Source organism: Aethalodelphis obliquidens, unplaced genomic scaffold (genome assembly GCF_003676395.1).
Source record: "Aethalodelphis obliquidens isolate GAN/ISIS:26980383/991018 unplaced genomic scaffold, ASM367639v1 scaffold8, whole genome shotgun sequence".
In the NCBI taxonomy this organism is placed as follows: domain Eukaryota; kingdom Metazoa; phylum Chordata; class Mammalia; order Artiodactyla; family Delphinidae; genus Aethalodelphis; species Aethalodelphis obliquidens.
Window position 1 is genome coordinate 20249250 of NW_020837952.1, and position 24375 is coordinate 20273624.

The following is a 24375-nucleotide window of genomic DNA, read 5'->3' on the forward strand; positions in this document are numbered from 1 at the left end:
CTGCGCGTCCAGAGCCTGTGCTCTGCAACGGAAGAGGCCACAAAAGTGAGAGGCCGGCGTACTAAAAAAAAAAAAAAAAAAAAAAAAAGGTAAGAACTCAGAGGTCTCCATGAGATTTTGTGCTCTTAGTTAGCGACAGCTGTTTCAATGTAGTGTTAAAGATAGAAAGTAAATTCTAGTGCACTGAAGGGAACAAGTAGAGAAAGTCAGATTTTCATGGTGATTTATGTAATCACATTCACTAGTATTATATGAATATTTGTTATCTGCCTATAGTTTTAGGACTAGCGTAATTAATTGGGAGCAGACTCCTATGCATAATTTTATCCAGGATTTTCTTTTAATTTCCAAGTAAATTTGACTCTGAAACATTTGACTTTTCTTACTTCTGTTTTCAAGGCATATTAAAGAGTTGTGGTTGCACACGTTAATGGATATAGCCTCATGACAAATTATTTTGCAAAAATTGAGACAATTTAATTCATTGTAAATAAATCTTATTATCTTCAAAGTTAAGCAAAAGAATATTTCAGTTACTGAAGGTATTAACGGCTTCATTGAGGTATAGTGACATGCAGTATGCTGCACATATGTAAAGTGTAAAATTTGATGTTTTAAGATATGTATACACCCATGAAATCATCACCATAATGAGCCTATCCATCACCCCCAAAAGTTTCCTGTTGCTATTTTTTTAATTTATTTTTTTAATCAAAGTATAGGTGATTTACAGTGCTGTGCCAATCTCTGCCGTACAGCCAAGTGACTCAGTTGTACACAGAGACATTCTTTCTTTCCTGTTGCTATTTTTAATCCCTCCTATCTGTGTCCCCAGGTGACTACTGATCTGCTTTTTGACATTATAGATGAATTTGCATTTTCTAAAATCTTATGTAAGTGACATGAATCGTACAACATATATATTTTTTCTTCCTTTTTACTCAGTATAACTATTCTGGGGCTCATCCACGTTGCAGCACGTATTGATAGCTCATTTCTTTTTATTGCTGAACAGCATTTTATTGTATGGATATACCACACATTATCCATTCATCTATTGATGGACATTGGAATTATTTCCAGTTTGGGTGTATTGGAAGTAAACTGTTATGAACATTTGTGTACAAGTCTTTATGTGGATATATGCCTCCTGAAGGTATTCTCAAAATATAGAACTGTTTATGAGATAAAGGTATAGAGCAGAGAGACACAGTTAAATTATCCCTCAATAGTTGTTAGAACAAAATCCAGGTTTCTTCAGTACTTTGATAGAAGGTTATTATGTCTGTAGTAGCGTAATCTAATTTTTAAAATTTTCTTTTTTTTTTCCTTCTGCCATCCATAGACATGGTTCCCTGTATCTATTGTTAAGCCTGTGAGCATCTGAGAAGCTGCCTCCTGTGCTTGATCCCTCTGTGTTTCACTCTGTTCTCAATCACTTTATCTGAATCTGACTCCATTTGCTCAAGAGTCTTTGTCTGGCTGAAGTACAGCTTTGTTACTCGGGTCTGACTTCTCTGCCCTTAGACCTCTGGAAACCAACCTGTCACCAGCTGCCTACTTAGGTCACCATTGCCTGAGATCATTGGCACCAGCCTTCAGCTGCCCCCTCACCACACCTGCTTAGGCTGCTAGTCAGGTTTTTGCTGTCTGATGACTGCCCCTGGCTGTACCTTCTTTATTCCAAACTCTTAGACTCGCATCTGGCCCATGTCTAGAATTTTCTCTCCGTGCCATTTGAGCCACTCCATATTCCAGTGTGCGGCCTGATTTGTTGACTCAGTCTTGGGGACCTGACTACTCTCGGCTCTTGGAGAACTCCAGCAAACAGAAGTGCCTCTGTTTTGCAACAGGCTTGTCCATAAGTCCCCGTGTTCCTACAAGTAAATGGCCCCAGACCTGCTACTGCTATTGCCATCTGCTGGTGGCAGGCAGAGTTGGCGCAATGTTGTTCTATTGCCTGGTTTGTTCATATTTAAGGAAGGTCTCAAGGTAAAATCTTAAGTAGAAGTATGTCTATTTGTTATGTGCTTGCACTTTGTATAATTCTCACAACTATACTCTTCTCCTTTATATGCTTCACCCACACCAACCTTCATTCTATCCAATATGCTAGCCTCATTTCCTCCTTAGGACCTGTGCATTTTTTGTCCACTCTTCTTAGAACAATATATCAATACTTCCACAGATCTTCAGACAGCTAGCTTCTACCATTATTCACATCTCAGGTGAGATGTGATTACCTTAGAGATGCCTGCTTTGACCACACTCCACCCATTTCACCCTACCAGTCAATCATTGTCTTACTCAATTATTTTTTGGTAGCATTTATCATTTACTAAATTTCTTTCATTCATTTATTACTTGTTAATTAACCTCCTCTTCCTACACACACCCAAAAATAAATCTAAGTGACATGAGAGCAGGGAGCAAGGAGCTTGGATGACGGAACAAACAATGCTTGTATTGAGCAAAAGAGATGCTCAATAAATACATACTTGTATAAATGAATGCATATAGTACCTCTGTCTGCCTGTCGAAATCCTATTTATCTTTGGAAGTCCAACTCAGATACTATCTCTTTCAAGAACTTCTCCAACTAAATCTGTTTTCTCTCTCTTTCACAGGACTTTTTATTCTTTCTTTATTTTTTCTGTTAAGCTGTCATGTTTCCATGTAGTGGATACAGGGGCCATACTTGACTTATCTTTAGTCCATAGGTCAGAAGCACAGGTAACAGCCTGGGCTTGGGACTGGTTTCTGAAGTAGGGATGGAGGGTGCAGTGTTGTAGGACTGAACCCTTAACCTGTGGAATCTGATTCTATCTTTGGGTAGATGGTATCGGAATTGAGTTGAATACTGGGTCACTCTGTTGGAATCCAAGAATTATTTATAGATGGTGTGGGACAAACTCTCCCACGTCCCTGCCCCACATGCACACATGTTGAAATTGGCTCCAGGAACCTAAGAGACTGTCCCTCATTCCTTCTTCCTTCTTTCTTTTCTGAAGCAATCATAATTCTGAATCTGGTGTTTATCATTCCTATATGTGTGTGACTGTGTGTGCATTTTACCACTACTGTCTGTCTGAGTGGATGTGTGAGTATCCATTTGCAATCTATGGTACTTCTGCTTGTTTTTAAGTAGTATATGGTAAGGGCCATTCTACACCTTATCTGTTCCCTCAACATTATGTTTTTCAGATTATCCGTGTTGATACATGTAGTGTTAGAATCTAGTGGTAAGACTATTTCAGTTGTTGTATGGTATTGCTTTTTAGAATTATTTCACAGTTTGTCAGTTATCTCGGTGAAAGGCTTGCAGTTTTCTCTTTTCATTCTTACAAAGAATACTGCAGCAAACATTTTTGTACCATTATTTTCTTAGCATCCTAGGGAGTTAGTCCAGGGTTTACATGGGAAAGTGGAGCCAGGTTGCCTGGGTTCGAATCCTTACATTGCCGCTTGCTAGCTTTCCCAAGCAGCACTGAGCACCAGCTATATTCAGTCCTTCTGCACATGCATGCCCTACGTCAGCCTCTGGCAACAAGTTATCAGCTTGGCTTAGATGCCTTTGGCTCCGGTGAATCCTGCTGGATCCAGTTCCCAAATGCCACTGCCCGTGGCTTCACATGCAATCACTGCTTTGCATTTATGTACCATTTCTGGTCCATGGAGAGGTTTATTTTCAAGCCTGGAGATGATTTTCAGTTTTTCCTTTTAATATTTTACTTAACATTGCTATGTGTTTGAGCAGAGGGAGTGCATCAAAGCATGTACTTACTGTGTCACCTTAAGCAAACGCTGATAATACCTCTACAACCTTTTAAAATAAGCACAAATCTTAGAATCACCTAATCATAGATTTTCGGAGCTGGAAGGGATTTGAGAGATCATGACGTCCAATAACCTTATTTTATAGGTTAGAGAATTGTGGTCTTGAGAAATTAAAGTGATTTACTGATGTCATATATTTAATTAATGGTGGAGGCAGGGCCAGAACCAGTCTGCAGGTTCCCTCAATAGTCCTTTTTCTTTTTTTTTTTTTTTTTGTGGTACGCGGGCCCCTCACTGTCGTGGCCTCTCCCGTTGCGGAGCACAGGCTCTGGACGCGCAGGCTCAGCGGCCATGGCTCACGGGCCCAGCCGCTCCGCGGCATGTGGGATCCTCCCGGACCGGGGCACGAACCCGTGTCCCCTGCATCGGCAGGCGGACTCCCAACCACTGCGCCACCAGGGAAGCCCCCCTCAATAGTCCTTTTGACACTACATCTACTTTTTTAGTTTTCTCTATCTGAGCTATATTTACATGTAATATTTTATTTTTAACAAAACTCAAAAAATACATTAGAATTAAGCAATTAGAAATATGATATGTTGGATTTTTAAACTGATGTGAGATATTTTCTTTTGAACAATATTGAGGTAAAAGCAAGAGTACAGCATTTACTGCACTGAGCTGAATATATTTTCATTAGAAGGCACGATGCCTTTTGACTCTGTAGGTTCCTGCTGCATTTGGTTTCCTTGACTTTCTGCAACTTATTAGGACAGGCCCATCAATAATGGCGCTGATACTTCCAACCTCCTACAGCACTGGGTCTGAAAATGAACTGTGATGGATGGATATGGCCAGCATTTACAGTGATAGCCTATATTTCTGCTGTCACGTAGAAATGGCAGGTAGTTTAATTTAGAAAAAAAAAATTACCGAGAAAGAACAAGTATTTCTTCTAATTAGGATTTCTGGACTTTTGTCGGACATGAATTTAGAATCTGACATGTTTGTTAAAGCCTTTGGAATTGTTTTATTCTGTTTCTAGATCTTTTAGCTGTGCCTAAGCATCCGTATGCTGCTATGGAGAACTGGGGACTAAGTATTTTTGTGGAACAAAGAATACTGCTGGATCCCAGTGTTTCATCTATTTCTTATTTGCTGGATGTCACCATGGTCATTGTTCATGAGATATGTCACCAGGTATGAGAAAAAGGATCAGGTGTAAGTATAATTGCAAACTATCGAGAATGTAGAATGATTTCAGATACTTAGATTAGGAGCTAAGTTATTATCCTCCCAATTAAGTTTTAATTGTATAGAGCACCATGTAGTTCTTTTTGGAAGATAGGTTGTTCTCAAGTGACGGCACAAACGAAAGCAAACACACGGATCATATTGAATAAGTAACTGTCATTCAGTTTAGTTGAGGAGTGAGATGGCACTGCTACCCAGCAGCCTCTTTGGAGACCCTATCCACTCACTATTCTTTGTCAACCTTGCTGTATTTTCTTGTGATTATTGGTGTGTATATATGGAGAGTGCAGTGATGGCAATGATTTATTGCATTGCTGAAAGATGCAGCTGAGTTTTGTGTACATGTCAAAATTTGCTTTTGCTGAAATCAATTTGTTATTCCCCTTCTCCCATCACACAGACACTTAGGAAGTCTTTCACTAACTCTGCGACAGCCTCTTTGTTCTCAAATGATTGATTTTTTTTTTGTCTTGACATGTTTAGAAATTCATATGTAAATTAGCCAGCTTTATCATGAAGCTAAGACAAAATTAATTTCATTTTGATTTTATGTACTTTCTTACAATGAGCAGAAGGTATTACAGAGATTTCACAATGCTTATTAAAATCTTGATTCTAGCGAAAAAAATAACTGAAAATAAACGTTTGTGCTAATAAAAAGCAATCTTTGTCCTGATTACCAGAAACTATGGATGGTTTTTAAGTGAAAACACCAGAAATCACAGTGTGATACTGTACAACTTCAATTTGTTACCAACCCAAAATCTTTTTAAAAAGCTTGAAAACCTTAAGAAAGATTGAGGTGGAAAATGTTGTTAGTAAAAGAGGCTGAACAGCTAAATGACAATACATGAATAGGGACTTCATGATAAATTGTTCTAGGCCATATGACCCTTTACCTGTATGTCAGCCTTCTGCAGTGAACCTGTAGACGTTGGTACCTGTCATGCTGGTCAGCTTGGGCATGTGTTCCTTGCTGCAGAGACTTAAGGGGGTCCATTGCAGAGATAACCAGGGCTCCTCTATTGTGCTAAAAATGGTTTCCAGCTAAACATACAATTCTTTGACGCAAATCAATGTCCTTTTGAACGTTCCTAGAAACGAGTTACATGTAGAGTTCTGTTGCAATAAGAACACACTGATAATTTTTTCTAGAACTGGATTTCATTTGTTCCAGATTCTCAGTTAATTTCTTGTTCTAGCTTAGTGGTGCTCGGCTACTTACTATGCGGAAATGAGCCAGAAGCTGGGAGAAACACATAATAATTTCCACTATCATTGCCAAATTATTTTCTACATTACCTTTTCTCCTCACCTGTTTATTGTCACAATTCTTAAGACAGGCTTTCAGTTTAAGGGAGAAGAAACATTACTTTCTGATCAAGAACAGAAAATGTTTTAAATATCATTTGTTTTGTGGTCATCAGCATATTCAGAGTTATCTCTTCTTTGTATTTCTATTAGAGATCCTCTTGAGTAAGTGATACTTTATTAATATTGAAATGCTCAGCCACCAAGCTCTTTCCTCTAGCTCCTAAAGCTGTAAAGCTATGATCTGATACTTGTCTGACTGCCTTTTCCTTCTGCTTCTTAAATAACTCACTCCCACTTACAGTCTTCACACTAAGGGTTACTTACAAATGCCTATAATCCTCTTGCCTGAGGCTTTCTCATGGCTTCTTCTTATCATTAAAGTCTGAGCTCAAATGTCATCTGCTTAGAGAGAATCTTTTTGTTTTTACAGTCTAAAGTGACCCATCCTCCATTCCTATCACACTTTAATAAGATCTGAAATTGTATTGTTCATTTGCCTATTTTTTATTTTCTATCTCATCTAATTGTCCCTTCCTCCACAATAAAGTGTCAGCTGCCTGAGAAGGGACATTGTCTGACTTTTCATCATTAAATCCCAAGTCTGTAGGATAGTTCCCGCGTATAATGTTTTTTTGTTTTGTTTTGTTTTGTTTTTTAATGAAAAAAGAATTCCTTTAAGCTTTGGTGAACTCAGCAAGGATTTCAGAGTAATGTATCCAGATCTAATCAAAACACCAATTATAAATTACAACATTACTTTCCTGAAGGGATCTTAGAGACTTTTTTGGTCCAACCCTCATTATCATAGAATCATGGAGAGTCAGGTGTGGAGCATCTTAAAGCCTTTATTAGTTCCTTCAATCAGCCGATGTCGTCTGTGAATTGCCTCTGCCACTGGAAGGCGCTGCTTCGGTACTTCCTGTGATGAGCTCACCACTTCTCGAGGTAGTATTTTCCATCTTCATCCATTTCAGTCTGTTAGAGGGTCTCCTGCATTTTTAGCAATGTCTACCAATCTACAACCCTAATTTCCATCCATTAATACTGATTTGTCCCCTGTAGGGCCATAAGACCCAAGCCTTTTCTTCTTCTATATACTAGGTCTTCAAATATTTGAAGACAGCTGTTGTCAGTTTTTTTACCCTGAGCTCTTTCTTCTCCAGGTTAAATCTTCTTGTTGTGTTCCTTGAACATTTTATTTTTGTTCTTCCCTGAATGCATTTATAGAAAATTAGTGTCATCCAAGTAGTCAAATAAATCAATGGTGTTGCCACAACGTATTTTAAGACCACAAAATCAATTGGGGAATGAATTCCAGTTGTGACAATCATAGTTTAATACATTTACTTTTAGATAAAATAATTCTGGGATAGACGCGATTTTATCTGATGCCCATTCATTTGTCACGGCAGTGGTTTGGTGACCTCGTGACTCCTGTGTGGTGGGAAGATGTGTGGCTGAAGGAGGGATTTGCTCACTACTTTGAGTTTGTTGGTACAGACTACCTCTACCCCGGCTGGAACATGGTAAGTGCACTTTTTAATTGTTTGGAACTCTAAGTGAAAGGTTGATCCTGTGTTACATTGGGCTTATCTTATCATCAGATGTGACTGAAAATACCAACCGATGCATGAAAAAAAAAAAGTTAGCTATCCAATAAAAGGAAAAGTAACCCAAAATGTAAACAGTACTATTCCAAAATATTTTTGTTTATTAGAACTAAATAGAATCTGATTGGTTATATGCTGATTTCAAAATGGTACAAGTTTTCTAAATAGAAATATTTTAGATTGCAGTATTTGATAACAAAGATAAATTATCCCTTAAAATAGAGAAGGTAACAGTAACCAATGAGTTATATTTTAAGTATATAGGATGTTTCAATATACAGAAAAATGAGAACATAATATTTCTTCAATGTGATGAACTCAAAAATTAGCTAAAATTTTTGATGCATTATTGCTGTTTTTACTTTAGGATTAAATGATTTAATAAGAGGTCACTATAAAGAGCTCTACACATTATACCCATACCTGTACGTCTGAACCTGAAGTAGGATTTGTTGTACCTTAAGCAGTGATGTTCTAGAGCATCCTAGAAGAAAAAGTGGAGGGAGGGTATGATTTCTATATGTCATTTAATATGTTTTTCATTTAGTATAAGCTTCCATTAATCAGTAAGTGACTATGTTATTATGGAGTAGAACCCAGGGTATATGTTGTTTGGGAACTTGAATTTTAAATTTATTTTAAGTGGCACTACGTAAAAGTTGCAAAGTACTGACACTTGTCAACTTCCAGAAGCTCAAAAGCTTTCACCTGTGACATAGCATGAGTGATAATATATATTTATTTCACACCACTCTTTTTTGATGTTTAAATTATTATGTGATTATCTAGTTATCTGTCATGATTACAAGTATGATCTGAATAGTATTTAAACCAAGGCAAAATATAAAGATGTCTGTAAGTCATGATATAACTTCTCTAGCATAAATTCAGCCAACTCCTGCTGAGTAAGAAAGGTGATCTTACATATCTCAGAAGAAATGTTACAATTGTAATATCATATTGATATGTTTGAATTATCCAGTTTTGCTTATATTTTATAAAGGCAGCATGGTTCATTTGCACAAATGTGTGAGTTAATTTTACTTAGCCTTATGTATCTAGGTATGCATTATATATTATACAATTTAAAAAATCTTATTTGAACTGTTTTATTATGGCATTAAAATTAATTAAAAATGCCTTTAAAGAACTTTGAAGAAAAATCATCAATACCATCAATATAATTAAGTAATTTTTAAACAAATATGAAATTTGAAAACTGAAATGTTTAAGGATATTGAAATATTTGTAAAAATATATTTTGGTTTTTAGTTGACTTTCAACCAAATTTGTTTAAAATTATCATTTAATTTTCACTATGCTGTGGATTATTACTGATTTATAATTCTATTATGTTTCAATATTAAAAGATGTTAGTATTACAAACGGCATGTTACTCATATAGGTAAGCTTTTTCTTTTTTTTCAGCTCATTCAGCTATCTATGACAAAATCCTTTCTATTCATCATTATAAAAATACATCTTAGGTTAAAAAGGAATCAACAGAATTATACTAGAGGTGAAAACTGACAGCTTTTAATGGTTTTAGCATGGCAGTGAATCCCAAGTTTCAATGTCCTCATACTGGATTTTGTCTTTGAATAATTTTGTATATTCCTTCATTATCTTTATCAGTTAAGTTATAAATGGAGAACAATTTTATAAGAAATATTGAAAATGAATATAGAGTGTAAATAACACATCTGAGACTTTGTCCTTAACAGAATACATACCATGCACTGGAAGTATAAAAACCTTGAGCTGGTAAGATATTAATCCATATGTTATAATCAAAAATAGCAATTAATGATGGATTAAACTAAGAAATGAAAGAATAAGGTCCATCACAGTTAATTAGGCAATAGTGAAAACAGGTCTTAGGTCTCTTTATGTTCGGATTTTAAAGATTACAAATACTGTCTGATCATTGGCTGCTTTTGCTTTTTTAGTAGTTTTTTCAATTTAGGTTGTAGAGTACCTCAATATATTAAATTTATAAAACCTGTAAGAAGAGACTCTAAACAAATTCTCCTCCAAGGATCGTTAATATCTTCTTTGCAAACAAAATTTTAGGACTAAGTTAGCCACATAAGTAAGAAAGGATATTAAGTGACTTTAAGGCTGTGTCAGCACTATTTTTCATAATGGCATCAGCAAAAGAGTGAAAGAAATACTAGAAGGAACAAGAGTGATGGCTGTGTTAGCAGTAACTCATACTGTTGTGATATGCACAGAAACTCCCCCAGGAGAACAAGGCTTGGGCTTCACTAGAACTTAGCCTAAATTAGAAAAACCAGAAGTCAGGCTTGTGTCAGAAGTAAAGAAATTCAGGAAGCTGACCTCTTTTGCCTCTAATCTCAAAAACAGTGCTTTAATTATTTTTAGACACCAAGGCTCAAGCACTGAAATACAATTTCAGTTTGCTAGGGAGATCACTATGACAGTCTACCTTCGATGGAATAGCAATAAGGAAGCCCAGAATTACACTGTTATTGTTAAGGAAGCTCTTGCTCTGATTTAGGATAGTATACTTGTGTAGCCTGCTTAACTGTCTTAGGTTGTATATATGTGTGTGTATGTGTCTACAGTCAGTTTCTGCTAAAGCAATAATCAGTTTTTACATTAAAAACACTACATGGAATAAAAACTACTATGAAATTTTGTTCCCCAATAAACTGATCAAGTATACTATTTTATAGATATGGGCCTTTACAGGTAGTATGATACAAGGTCAGGAAATGGATAGGCAAGAAGAAATTCAGATTCCAAGAAAGGCATTTCACTTCTTTGACTCACCCTTAATATTTGAGAAATGGGGGCCATTATACTGACTTGGTAAGCACACATAATTTTTGTGAAGATAAAATAACTTCGGAGGTCTTTGAAATGCATGAACCGCTATACAAATGTGAGTAGGTATCATGGACCTGGAAAATAATAAATGCTCCATTACAAAGGGGCATTGATTTTATGTATAAATACCCTAACATTTCCAACCCTAGTAATCTATTTTGACACCCTAGATTTCTAACAATTATGTATAGATTACAAAAAGTTTTCTGTAATCTTTGTATCTAGACTCAGTCTCCCCAAATCAATGCTTATCTTTTTTGGCAATGTGGACTATTCTATAGGAACATAAGCCTTATATCATGTTTCATTCATCAAACAGAAGTGTCAAGATCAACAGAAGCAACTTCTTCAGCTCAGGGCTGGGGTTAGATTTCATAGGTTGAGTAGTCCTTTTGCTTGATGTTATTTGATCAAAGTTGGTTGTTAATGACAACATTATTGGATGATTAAGTTACAGTATGCTGTTGATGGCCGTCCAAAGGGAGAAAAGAAAAGACTCATGCTGCCTAGTTACTATTCTTCAACAATTCTTTATCATTTAAATTTGATAAAGTCTATAATAAAAGAGCTTCAATACAGGAAAAGGATGAATAGTAAAATGATACCACGAAGAACTCCTTCTTTTACAGACCTGATGCCGATGCAGGCAAAATCATATCCCTGGTGCATATTGCACAGGTTTTCACTATAATTTGTATCTGTATGATAGGTGTAACCTTTAATTTCCTGAATGTAGCCTTGTAAGGACGTACTTGCTATAATGAGAATTATTCAACATGAGTGTATGTTCTTTTATTAAATAATTTGGGATTAAAGGAGATTTACACAGCAATAACTTTATACACTGATAAAGTCTGCAGGCTGGGAATTCTTCCTGAATTTTTATGAGGGCACATACCTGGGCATAAAGATAACTATTAATAGAGAATCATGCAACTAAACTTCATTATGCTAAATACTTAGGATATCTCAAAGTGTGTTGCCCAAAACTTTGATAAATGTTCTCAATTGTTTTTATCATGGGCAGGACTAAAATAGCAAAAATGAATTCTGCCATTAGACTCAGTATCATTTTAACGTGCTCCAACAAAAATTGCCTGCTAAATTTAATAGGCATTGCAATAAAATTACCTTTACTTCTTAGATTATTTTGTTTTTATTCAAAAAGAAGTTGAGAAAATCATTGGTGAACTGAAATAGATACAGAGTTTATTGAATTCAGTTTTTTTCCAGTTTAAATGTAAAGATATACTGCTTAATTATTCTAAACAATAATAAACACTCTAGTACTCAAGAGAGGGGAAAGTAGAAAATTAGAGAGAAAAAATTGTTTTGGTTAATATTTTACTTGTTCAGCTGTTCATGTCTTAAGTCCATCTTTGATTTAATGTCTGTAGGGAAGAAAGCTTTCACATGCTTTTCAAAGTTAGTTAATATACACTTCAACAGTAGTTGGTACATTGGTACTATTGCCTATAATTCATCAATATCAAAATATATTTGCCCAGGAGGGCTATGGTGTCAAAGATAGACCATTTGGGAATTAAATATTTATTTTAGAATCTTACTTTATAAATACTGAATACCAAATAAATGTGTATATACACATACATCATATATATGTGATTTTCCATAGAGTTGTATTTTGTCTATTATAAAAAATCCACATATAATATTCTGCTCCTGAGAAATCAGTAAATTAGAAGGTGATCCAATTGTTTTCAACCTGGTAGATGATGTTTTATTCTCAAATGACTGACATATTGAATGTGAACATTTTAAAAGCTTCTGATGGCTAGTCCCAAGGGTCTATGGTATTTTTGATCCTTCTCAGTAGCTTAAAAGTGACATTTACATTGAAAGACTAGAAGAAAAGTAGAAGGGGTGCTCACTTGGGTCTCCTGGGGGTCACAGTCTTCAAAATAGACTTCTTCTTTATGCTTTCCCTTTACTCTTCCCTCCGAACCCCTCGCAAGTCATTTCTCTTTGTGCTGAAAACATCAACTTTTTTTTTTTTTTTTTTTTGGTGCGGTACGCGGGCCTCTCACTGATGTGGCCTCTCCCGTTGTGGAGCACAGGCTCTGGACGCACAGGCTCAGCGGCCATGGCTCACGGGCCTAGCCGCTCCGCGGCATGTGGGATCTTCCCGGACCGGAGCACGAACCCGTGACCCGTGTCCCCCGCATCGGCAGGCGGACTCTCAACCACTGCACCACCAGGGAAGCCCCATGTATGTTCTTAAAGGATGATTTTTTAAAAAGCCATTTATATTCAGAAAGACACTGTTTCAGGTTTTGTATATTTTAAACTTGGAGATAAAAGATAAATGAGCATTCTCTTCAGAATAAAGTATTTCTTCCGAAGACTGTGTTCAGGTTTGCATGGTGTCAAGGTCTTTCTGCATTTCCTTAGGAATTTCAAAAGTAACCAATAAATTGACAGGATTAGACACTTCCTAAGAAGAAAACTGTTCTGAACCTGGAGCCTAACAATAATGCAACGCTATCCTTTCTCATATCTAGAAATAATATAGGAAAAGTTAACCCATTCATTCCCTTTTTAGGTAAGAGCAGTTTGCAAGCAAAATATTCCAACTTGCTAAAAATGGTCAGACATCACTTGATAAACAAAAAAATTGATGATGCCAAAAATTTATATCAAAATGATGAAATGTTCTGTTAGACATCATTGTTCTCAAATACTTATGATTTGCAATAGCTGATTATACCAGTGTAATCTGTCCCTTTTACCACGCTTAGTAAAAACGTTTATCTTCTTATGATACATGAATTGTTCAACACTTGGTATCATTCAGTATCATCTCAGATATGTTAAAGAGAATTTGCTTTGCAAAATCTGTAACATGAATACAACCAAAAAGGAAAGCTGGGGACTAAGAGGACAACCAAAGAATAATTCATTATTTTTATAATTATTAATCATCCTTAACCAGGCAGCTATATGCTTTAAAAGATATTACGACACACTCATTTCTAAACAAGGAGTGACTGTCTCAGTCCATAACACTTTATGGGACTTTTTTTTTTCTTCCATTTCATCAAGGTTACTTCAACACTGTTCAGCTGTTGCTAGACAAGGATGTGATAAATGAAAGTAGTGAGTTCAAGTGATATGAATCAAAAAATGTAAAGGAGCTTCCTGTCAAGAGAAAGCAAAAAGCAATAATTTGAGGTTGATGAAGATTTTGCTTCAGTTACTCCAGTAACACTTGCAATAATAAAGGCTTACGTAGCATTTACTGTGTAACATTAAACACTTTACGTATGCTAATTCGCTGTGAAATAGAGTAAGACCTTCTGCTAGGTATCTTGAGAGTACGCATCTTTGCTGTCATTTTTCTTAAGAGTCTGAGAGTGTGGTAATGGCTACACTACCATGCAGGCCACCACTCAGGCAGCTCTCTTCAACCATGAGTCCAAAAAGATGATTTGGGGTAGAACATGTTTTGACACTGAGCTGAATAACCTCTGTGGATCTGCCGTTCACAGTTTTAAGTAAGCCCTTTTGAAACTATTTATATCTTTAGCTTTTTACCTTTCCCTGGGACTAATGAAATAAAGTTCTTTCTAATGATTGGAGTGTTATCTTTGTCATATTTGTCTTTAAAAATGAAGATATGTGGGGATGCTTTTCTCTAAGTACCTACTTCAAATCCACCTGTGTCCAATTAACTCCTTTAATCATTTAAAATTTTCTCTTCTCAAGATTTTATTTATAGTTCAGTGATGTGTTTCCTGAGTGCTGTTAACATTAATTTTATATAAACTAGTTTGATGGATTGCTGCCACTTTTTTACCATTCCATTCAGTTATACATTTCATTCATGCTGTTTAATTAATTCATTCAAAGAATTATCAAGTACCCAAAATGAGACATTCACTTTGCTAATTTCTATGGAATAAACCTCATGGCTTATTAGCAGAGACCTGCTATATATCAGCTTCTTATACAACTGTATTTTATCTTTAGTGTGGTGGTTTCAGTTAGAAGGTGTGGGTAGATTGAGGATTTTTTTTTTTTTTTTTTGCTCTTAGTTGACCAACCATGCTCTGTCAGAAGTTGTTTTGTTTATGCAGTAGCTCAAAAACACAGATCCATAATCTCAATCAGACTGTTCATATTCATAGATACGTTTGGAAAATAAAATTTAGCATAGTAAGTCTCAGAGGATTAGCCAAATAATGGAACAGGAAGAAGATTTAGCTACGTATTATTATTTTTATATTACATGGATCAAACATGTTCTCTAATATTTGCTTAGATTTACAATAGCTATTTATTTTTATTTAGAATTTGAGTATCTTTCTGCTCAGTTAAGTTCTGTTCTTTCCCTAAGCTTCACAGCTTTGCTTGGAAGATAAGTGCTTTAAAAAAAATATTTTTGTACTTTTGGTTGTAGTGGTGCTTGTGGTGATGGTGGGATATTTTCATCTATTTCTTATTTATTTCCCAAGTTTTCTGATTAAAGAGAGGGTTAGTTCGATTGCTCCTAAAGAGCAAAACTTGGCATTAATTACATTCTCTTCCCGACTATCCACTTGATCAGTCCAATTTGAAGGACATTAAACACAATACAATATTGAAGATGACTAATTAAAAGTAAAAACTCTCCGTGTTTCTTTGTCTTACTTTTTAAGACCATAAGGTGCTTTTCTTGGAATCTTTGGCTTCTTCTGAGAGATAATGGTTTATATCACTTCCTAGGCCTGAAAATAATTTGGCTTCTCACAACAAAATGATATTATTCTATTAGTTGCTAAGCATTTTGCTGGCATTTTTAGGGCCCCTAATTTATAAAATATTTCCAGGGATTAATCTATATTGACTCACTCATTTTTCATTATGTAATGAACATTTTTTGGAGGCCCAGTCTTTGCAAGTGTCTCTGTTAGAGATGGGGACCACAGATGAGTATGAACATCAATGTCCTCAAAGTCTCATAGATCTATTTTACCAATTAAGTTAAATTATTTTTTGTCCGAGTAATGCTACTTTACAGTTTCCTAGAATGAAGTTCAATTCCTTATTTCTACCCATCCCGTGGATTAATTTTTTTTTTTTGTCCACACTGTGTGGCATGCAGGATCTTAGTTCCCTGACCAGGGATCGAACCCATGCCCTCTGCGTTGGGAGCATAAAGTCTTAACTGCTGGACCACCAAGGAAGTCTCAGATTTTTGACACTTAATAGCTGTGTGATCTTGTTTCTCCATCTTCAAAATATGTATGAAATACCTGTACTGTTTTTGTCACAGAATAGTTTTAAAACTCTAAGATATTTTTCTTCTTCTTACAACAAATATTACTATTAATTTTAGGTACTTAAGTATAATGGTATTATTTTTAGGGTCGAAAATATGTTTTCCAGTGGAGTATCTTGTGAATCACATATTAAAAATTAATAAGAGCAAAGAAATTGCCTTCACATAATACTTTTGAGTATACCTGTTCCATTTCAGAATGACTTTGGAATGCTAATATTTTAATATTTTTGCACGTTATAAATAGATCGCTAGTCCAGATTTTGCATTCTGAGTAATAAAGATTTTCTTTGCTAATTTTATAATCAGTCTATAAATGTTATAGTAGCTTACTTTGAGATACAGTAATATATAGGGTCTGGGAATAAATGTGGAGTTTCCTTTCTGAATTGGTTAACTTTTTGGGCCATAGCACTCTATGTATTCTGGAGTTGTTTGTTATGAGTTAGTAAATCTTTTAAATTTGAAAAAATTAGTGCTTTTTATTTTCATTGGAAAAATACAGACTTCTGTGATCTGGCAACAAGTGTAAAGTTTTATTTAGCTAGATTATTTGATGAACTAACTGATCATTTATATCACTAAATATTAAAATTAAATTATCAAATATGTTATTTAATAAATTTCATTATCAAGTTAATAAAAATTTTGTTACAGAATTAAGGTCATTTTAATTATTATTTATTTCATAAATTAAAATAACATAAAATAAACTAGCTACTTGGTAATCATGTTAATGACTTCTGGGAGTTGGCTAGCCTATTTTTGGAATTATTCCAGACCTGAATGGTATAAGAAAGTTTCTATTAGGATTTAAGTAGAAATTGAATCTGTTTAAGATGATTAGTCAGTGTGTGTTTAAAAATACTCTGGATTACATTTTATCAATCAAATATTATAGGGCGTTGTTAGCTTATTATTGATTTGTCTGAAAATATTAGCAACTTCTCGTGATGGATGTGAGAAACAGGTGTGTGAGTATCAAAAAAAACTGGCAAATTTGATTTTATTGAAACGTCTTATCAGCTACTCAAAACAATTAAGCATAGAGATAGAGGAAAAGATTCTTACTGCCAAAGTAGAGATAGGATTATTGAAAAGGTGAAGAAGCTTACCTCTCTATGCAGAGGATGCTGAAGTGACATGTACAAGAGTGGGCACGAGTTCATGTTAATTAGCAAAGAAGAGGAAGTAAATCTCCCCCACTAAACAATATGCTTCATCAGTTAAGGACTGTTTATTTACCATCATTTCTCAGCATTTAACCCAAAGTATAGCATCTATGAGGAATTCAAATAATAGAATTCTGGTCAAAAGTTAACAAAAAAAAAGAAATTATGGGCAACAAACAATTTATGAAAGATTATAAGCAGTTTCTATGTCTATATAAGAACTCATTCATTGAAATAAAAAGGATATTGAGCTGGGCTTCCCTGCTGACGCAGGGTACACGGGTTCGTGCCCCGGTCCCTGAAGATCCCACATGCCGCGGAGCGGCTGGGCCCGTGAGCCGTGGCCACTGAGCCTGCGCTTCCGGATCCTGTGCTCCGCAACGGGAGAGGCCCGCGTACTGCAAAAAAAAAAAAGGATATTGAGCTTAAAAGTATATAAAACTACATTGGATAAGTGTTTGAAGGAAAACAGAAGGAAAAAATGTCAAGAAATCTGAAAAAATATATGATATGAACATTTTAAGAGGGTTATATAAAAGCACATGGCATATGGTGATTGTTCACAGTGATTTTTTTGGGCTGCTAGAATCAGAATGAACTATGTAATTAGACAACCTGTTCATAATTATTACTGTGATTGACATTATTTGAAGCACATTCAAGGTTGTTCCGTAAGACCCAGGATTATCATAATTAATGAATATGTAAGTGACTAATTGATGGTGACTTCTGCCATATCAATATTGCTATATCTTAAAGGTTCTTGAGTAAGTATGCAGAAGGCTCAGAATCTGGTTGAATACAATGCAGTACATTTTGTGTTTCATCTTAGCATTTTCCCTTAGCTGTGTCACATCTTGGATAATATTAGACATGACACATTCAGCCTGGATATTACAAACAAAACATAAGGCAGCTGAAGGATGTAGTCATTGAAGAGACTCACAATTTAACCCACCTTCTCTCTGTGTTAGTCATGTTTGAGAGTATATCAGTTCATAAAAACCTGTGCAAGGAGTTATTTGGGGTTATGAGAGCCTTATAAAGTCATCCAAGATAGTCTTATAGAGATATAATTGCTTTTTTAGTTAGTGCGTTGACTTAAGGCATCTTAAAGCGTGTGTGGCTGGGCAGTGAATGAAATGTAGTTGATAGTTAAAAGAAATAAGAGCGTATAGAACACATTTGGTTACTTATTGTAAAGCTCATGTGAAATCACAGAATAACGTTAAATCAATAGAGATCTGCGCAGATAATTATGTTCATGTACCACTTACTGTAAAAGGTTATGTGGAGAAAAACAGAGGTAAAATTTTCAATACAGTGCTTGATTTATTATAGGCATTAATGGTGATTATTTCTAAAATTATTCTTTAATGCCTACTGCATATATGTGTGTTTACATAAGTCTGACTTTAATATAAGTGGACTGTTTTAACAAGCTGCACATGAAAATGATTATCAACATCTTAGGCATGTGTATTTTAAACATGAGATTTTGAAATGTTAATTTTTAAGAAATACTATATAGAAGCAACTCTTATTTTCACTACATCTTTAGTTTTATTTCATTTATCAGTATGATTTAGCTATCTACAAAATGTTAGCTAATCAGCTGAATAATGACATATTTCACAAGTACATCTAGCTAACTTTCAACTGAGTAAAGCTTAAAATACTTTTGGACATGTTAGAACTTTATAAAAGTAGGATGAAATATAAAATTACATAGTAAAATGCTTTTAATATTTTAAGAGACTTGGAATCCAAATAATTTATAATTTTTACAAATATGGCATAGTGTTGTGTGTTTACAAAAGATGATAATGGCGACGTCACAGAGATACCATATCACATAGATAAAACCTGATGTATATTTTCCTCCAATATGTTTGCTTTTCTTGTTTGGATTTTTGATTGTATTCCTCTCCTTTAATTTGTCCTGATTTGAATAAGTCATGAAGAACAAGAGTGAAAAAGCCAAAATATGCAATGCTAGGTATATCTGTATCCTTGTTCTAGTCTTATGCAAGCAAGGGGTTCAGATTAGTAATGACTCATGTGGCATTTTGTTTAACCTATGAAATCTTAAAAGGCTTCATCTCATGGTAGTATAGATTTCCAAAGACACAAAGTATGAATGATATATCTAATTTCTTCTCTTTATGATAGATCAGTTGAAATTGAATCAACATGGTCATAGACACTGAAAGCATTTTTACCCGTAACGTTCCCTCTGTTCTCTACTCCCACAGTACTTTGTCTGGTTACTAATACGTTACCCATCAAATGGCACGAATGAGTTGTACGTGTGTCTATCTTCCCTATCATAATGAGAGTTGCTTGGAGGCAGGAATTGTGTCTCAAGTTCGTTTGTTTCCCCAGCCTCTACCATATGGAGGTTGCATGTACAAAGCAATCAGTAAACGTGTGGAATTAGATTGTATTGTTCAAATAATTTCTGTCAGACATTCTTGTTCATTTGACTCTATGGATTAGAAAAGTACCTTTATCTATATTCAAGAGGATGTTGTCAGTATTAAAAACTGGAATAAGACATTGCTTTAAACAAACTAATGAAAATACTGAAAAGGAAATATTTGTATCTATTTGGTTATCTTTATGTGTATCTACATACATATCTGTATTTATGCCTATGTTTATATTTATGTCTAAATCTATATTTGATTCATACATTTTGGAATTTCAAAGTAAATACCTTGTTGGATCACCATTGGTCATCACAAAATTGAGCTAAATTTTAGAAAAATAATGGTATAATATTTTGTGATCACAAAGATAAAGCCCATATTGTGTGCTATTTTTGCATAATTGTGCTGTATTGTCCTCTTTTGTTTCGAGTTGCCCCTCACTCTAGTCCGCTTTCCAGTATTCATAGTCATCTTTCTAAATGTAGGTCTGGTGATGTCACTTCTTAATTCTAGCTTCCTAACTCGCCATGGAGGATCTTGATAATTCTGTTCTTGTCTGTCTCTATGCACTAATCAGTAGTCATTTACCCCATTATACTCCCTGCCTTCTGCCACGCAAAACTCTGGAGTCCCCCAAACAGGTCAGGCTGTTTCATACCTCTATGGTTTTCCCCAGATATTCCTTTCTGTCCAAAATGCCCCTTTCTGTGGTATTCTCCTAGAAAACTCAATTCCCCTTAAAGATTCAACTCAAACTATCAATTCAGAAGCTTTCCTTCCTTTCTCCAGGCAGAACCAATCACAGCCTTCTCTGTGTAGTCACTCTGTATCCTGAACCTACTTCCATTTTTACACATAGTAGGTACTATTTCAACATTTGTTTTCATCTTTGTCTCTCTTTCTACTAGGATAAAATCTCTGAAGGTTGGATCCCTGTTTTTCTATCTTTTTATCCCCAGAACCAGACATACCATTTGGGATATAGCAGGTGCTCAATAAATATTTGTAGAACAAATTATCTTTAATCTTCACAACCACATATGTTTACAAATGAGGATGCTGAGGTCTGAAAAGATTAACTTGCTCAAGGTTAGACAGCTAGTGAATGGCAGATATTTTTCTTACAGTCTAGGACTCTTTCATCAATTTTGCAGCAGTGTTCCTGTCTTTTCTCTCAGGAATAACGAAAGAGCCATTTATATTCAGACCCATCCTCCTAGATATGTGGAATCTAAAAAATGGTACAAATGAACTTATTCACAAAACAAGAGTAGAGTCACAGATGTAGAAAACAAACTTATGGATACCAGGGCGGAAGGTGGGGAAGGATAAATATAGGAGGTTGGGACTGACATGTACACACTGCTATATATAAAAGAGATAACTAATAAGGACCTACTGTATAGCACAGAACTCTACTCAATACTCTGTAATGACCTATATGGGAAAAGAATCTAAAAAAGAGTGGATATATGTATATGTATAACTGATTCACTTTGCTGTACAGCAGAAACTAACACAACATTTTACTTTTTTAATTTATTTATTTTTGGCTGCGTTGGATCTTTGTTGCTGCGCGGGGGCTTTCTCTAGTGGAGGTGAGCGGGGGCTACTCTTTGTTGCGGTGCGCGGGCTTCTCATTGCGGTGGCTTCTCTTATTGTGGAGCATGGGCTCTAGGCACGTGGGCTTCAGTAGTTGTGGCACGCGGGCTCAGCAGTTGTGGCTTGTGGGCTCTAGAGCGCAGGCTCAGTAGTTGTGGCACACGGGCTTAGTTGCTCCATGGCATGTAGGATCTTCCCGGACCTGGGCTCCAACCCGTGTCCCCTGCATTGGCAGGCAGATTCTTAACCACTGCGCCACCAGGGAAGCACCTAACACAACATTTTAAATCAACTATACTACAGTAAAAATTTAAAAAAAGGAAATTAAATTTAAAAAAAAAGAAAATTGAGTCCTTGTGGCTGCTCTGATGTAACCCACATCTGCCCAGAGAATGTTTGTCCTCTCTTTTCATGCCTGTGAGCACCTCACCACTTCTTGAATTGGCTCAGGCTCTGCTCTCATCTTTTTTTTTTTTTTTTTTTTTTTGCGGTACGCGGGCCTCTCACTGTTGTGGCCTCTCCCGCCGCGGAGCACAGGCTCCGGACGCGCAGGCTCAGTGGCCATGGCTCACGGGCTCAGACGCTCCGCGGCATGTGGGACCCTCCTGGACTGGGGCACGAACCCGCGTCCCCTGCATCGGCAGGCGGACTCTCAACCACTGTGCCACCAGGGAAGCCCTCTGCTCTCATCTTTTTGTCTGGTTTGATGTATCTGACTTTATTTGATCTCGATTCAGATTACTTGATTGTTTTCTTTCTTTTCTGATGACAAGAGTCAAAGTGTCTGCCTGGTATTGCTCTTCACTAAAATTAGTCAGCCTTTCTATAGGAACTTGCCGACAGCCCTCTCTTACAATAGTACTTCCTCTTTTCCCACCATCACCATGACTATTCAGATCTTGACGTGTTCAGGCAGAAGTCATTTGGGGACATCAAGGAATTGATTTTTTCAGGTGTATCTAATGATGTGTTAAGAATTTTTAATAACTCCCTTCACATATATTTCTAAATACCACTATATGAAGTGTTAATATTGTAAGAATTAATTTTTAAAAAGAGTTGCTTCTCTCCGAGACTTCATTTATATTTGTATACAGATTACTGTTTCTTGCCAAAAGTTGTTTAGCCCCTGCCCCTTATCTTAGACCTAGGCTTTTACTTCCAGTTGCCTCTGACATATTGCTTTTTAAATGTTCACTGTCACATTCCTTGCAATATGTCTAAAACTCATCTTTTAACTTGCCCTCCAAAGCAAAATTTTCTCCACTTCTCCATTTCTGTCAGTAGCATGCCCCCTACATTTTAAAACTTTCTGTCAATCTAAAATCTTTTAAAATTCCATCACGTCATTCCATGTAGTTATTTGTTAGTACTTCCTCTCCATCATCCACTAAGGGGACCAAGGCATCAATGTCAGTTGATCGTTCAAAATATCTCTCAGAATCAAAAGTCCTTCAGCAACACCTGTTGTAATACATCATCACCATATCGCCTCTTGGTACAATAGCCACTTCCTGTCTCCTCTTTCTACATCCATCAAGCCACTCTGTATAACTCAGATAAGTTAATTTTCCTAAGACACTACTTTTATTATGTCATTATGTCTGCTACTGCCTATTTATTAAGACCAAATTCTTCAACCTGACAGCTGAGGATTCAAACAGACCAGCTTTTTTTCATGTTTCCTCTGCCAGGATTTGCCCTTTTAAGCTGCTTTCCCCATTCATCTGAGTAACCTTTCATCCTTCAACAACTCACTTTAATGTCACTTCCTCTGTGAAGCCTTTTCTGAACTAATTAATCATTTCATCCTCTGTGTTTTTATAACATCCATCATATTATAATACAGATAGCTGTTTACCTGTCTTTCTCAACTACTTTTGAGTTCTTTCAGGTTGAGGACTAGATTTTAATCATATATTTATTCCCAAAACACAGTACAGTATCTGGCATTGAGTAGGAAATTACTACATGTTTGTTAAATGAATGAATGAATAAAACAATAGTGCCTTTCTTCTTTTCCATGTGTTATTCTCAGCTCTGTGCATTCACTCACACTTTGTTTACTTTTCTGAAAAGTCTTTACACTGTTCTCCAAAAATTCAAACACAGCATATTTTTGAAAATAATTCAGTACAAAATGACACACATATTCAATATTATTAGAACTGTATATTCATTCCACATCTTCTTTATCCATTCATCCGATGATGGACACTTAGGTTGTTTCCATCTCCGGGCTATTGTAAATAGAGCTACAATGAACATTTTGGTACATGACTCTTTTTGAATTATGGTTTTCTCAGGGTATATGCCCAGTAGTGGGATTGCTGGGTCATATAGTAGTTCTATTTGTAGTTTTCTAAGGAACCTCCATACTGTTCTCCATAGCGGCTGTACCAATAAATATTAAATGTAGGCATGTATGCAACATCTCCAAGAGGTGTCTGTATTAGAGTGGTAGAATTTATTGTTACTGTTAACAATAAACTTGTAAACAGATTTTAAAGTTCTCCATTTTACCTTATTGTTTTACATTTTGAAAGTTGTAGAATGGCCTATCATGGTGTCCTTAAAATATAGAGTAGAATAAAAACTGTTGACTATGCACCATAAATATATTCTTCCCTGTACACAAACACATGAGCATGCACGCAACTTTAAAGTTACTTGAAGGATCAGATCAAATTCTACCTCTTCCATTAAACTTTCCATAAATAATTCTGTTTTACCGTGTTTTGCCTCAAAATTCTTTAGCATTTCTAGTCTGTAAGAGAAAACTATTATTTTGTTCACTGTGGCTAACTATTTTGTTTGATCTTTTATCTCACGTAAGAGCCAGGATTTCTTTTACTTTATTTTTAAACTTCCATAGTCTCAGGTCAACAATAAGCAGCTAACCAACACTTAGTAATTTCTGCTGTAATTATTATGGTTGTTGTTGATGATGAGGAGGAGGGCCCTAACCTGGGACTGACAAACCAAGATTGTTTCTTCTTTTATAGTGATGTGGGTCTTTTATAAAAAATTAGCACCTTCTCTCCTGCAAAATTCTTTGCAATTTTGTTCAATTGGGTTTG

The 24375-nt window shown here is 35.7% G+C and overlaps 1 protein-coding gene across 1 annotated transcript in view; it reads left to right on the top strand.

The window, feature by feature from the left end:
* TRHDE (thyrotropin releasing hormone degrading enzyme) overlaps positions 1-24375 on the top strand; it is a 398603-nt gene that overhangs the window by 200085 nt on the left and 174143 nt on the right. The window contains exons 4-5 of the mRNA XM_027107052.1: positions 4823-4977; positions 7758-7871. Coding sequence (XP_026962853.1) covers positions 4823-4977; positions 7758-7871 — 269 coding nt within the window. The remainder of the gene's footprint in view (positions 1-4822; positions 4978-7757; positions 7872-24375) is intronic.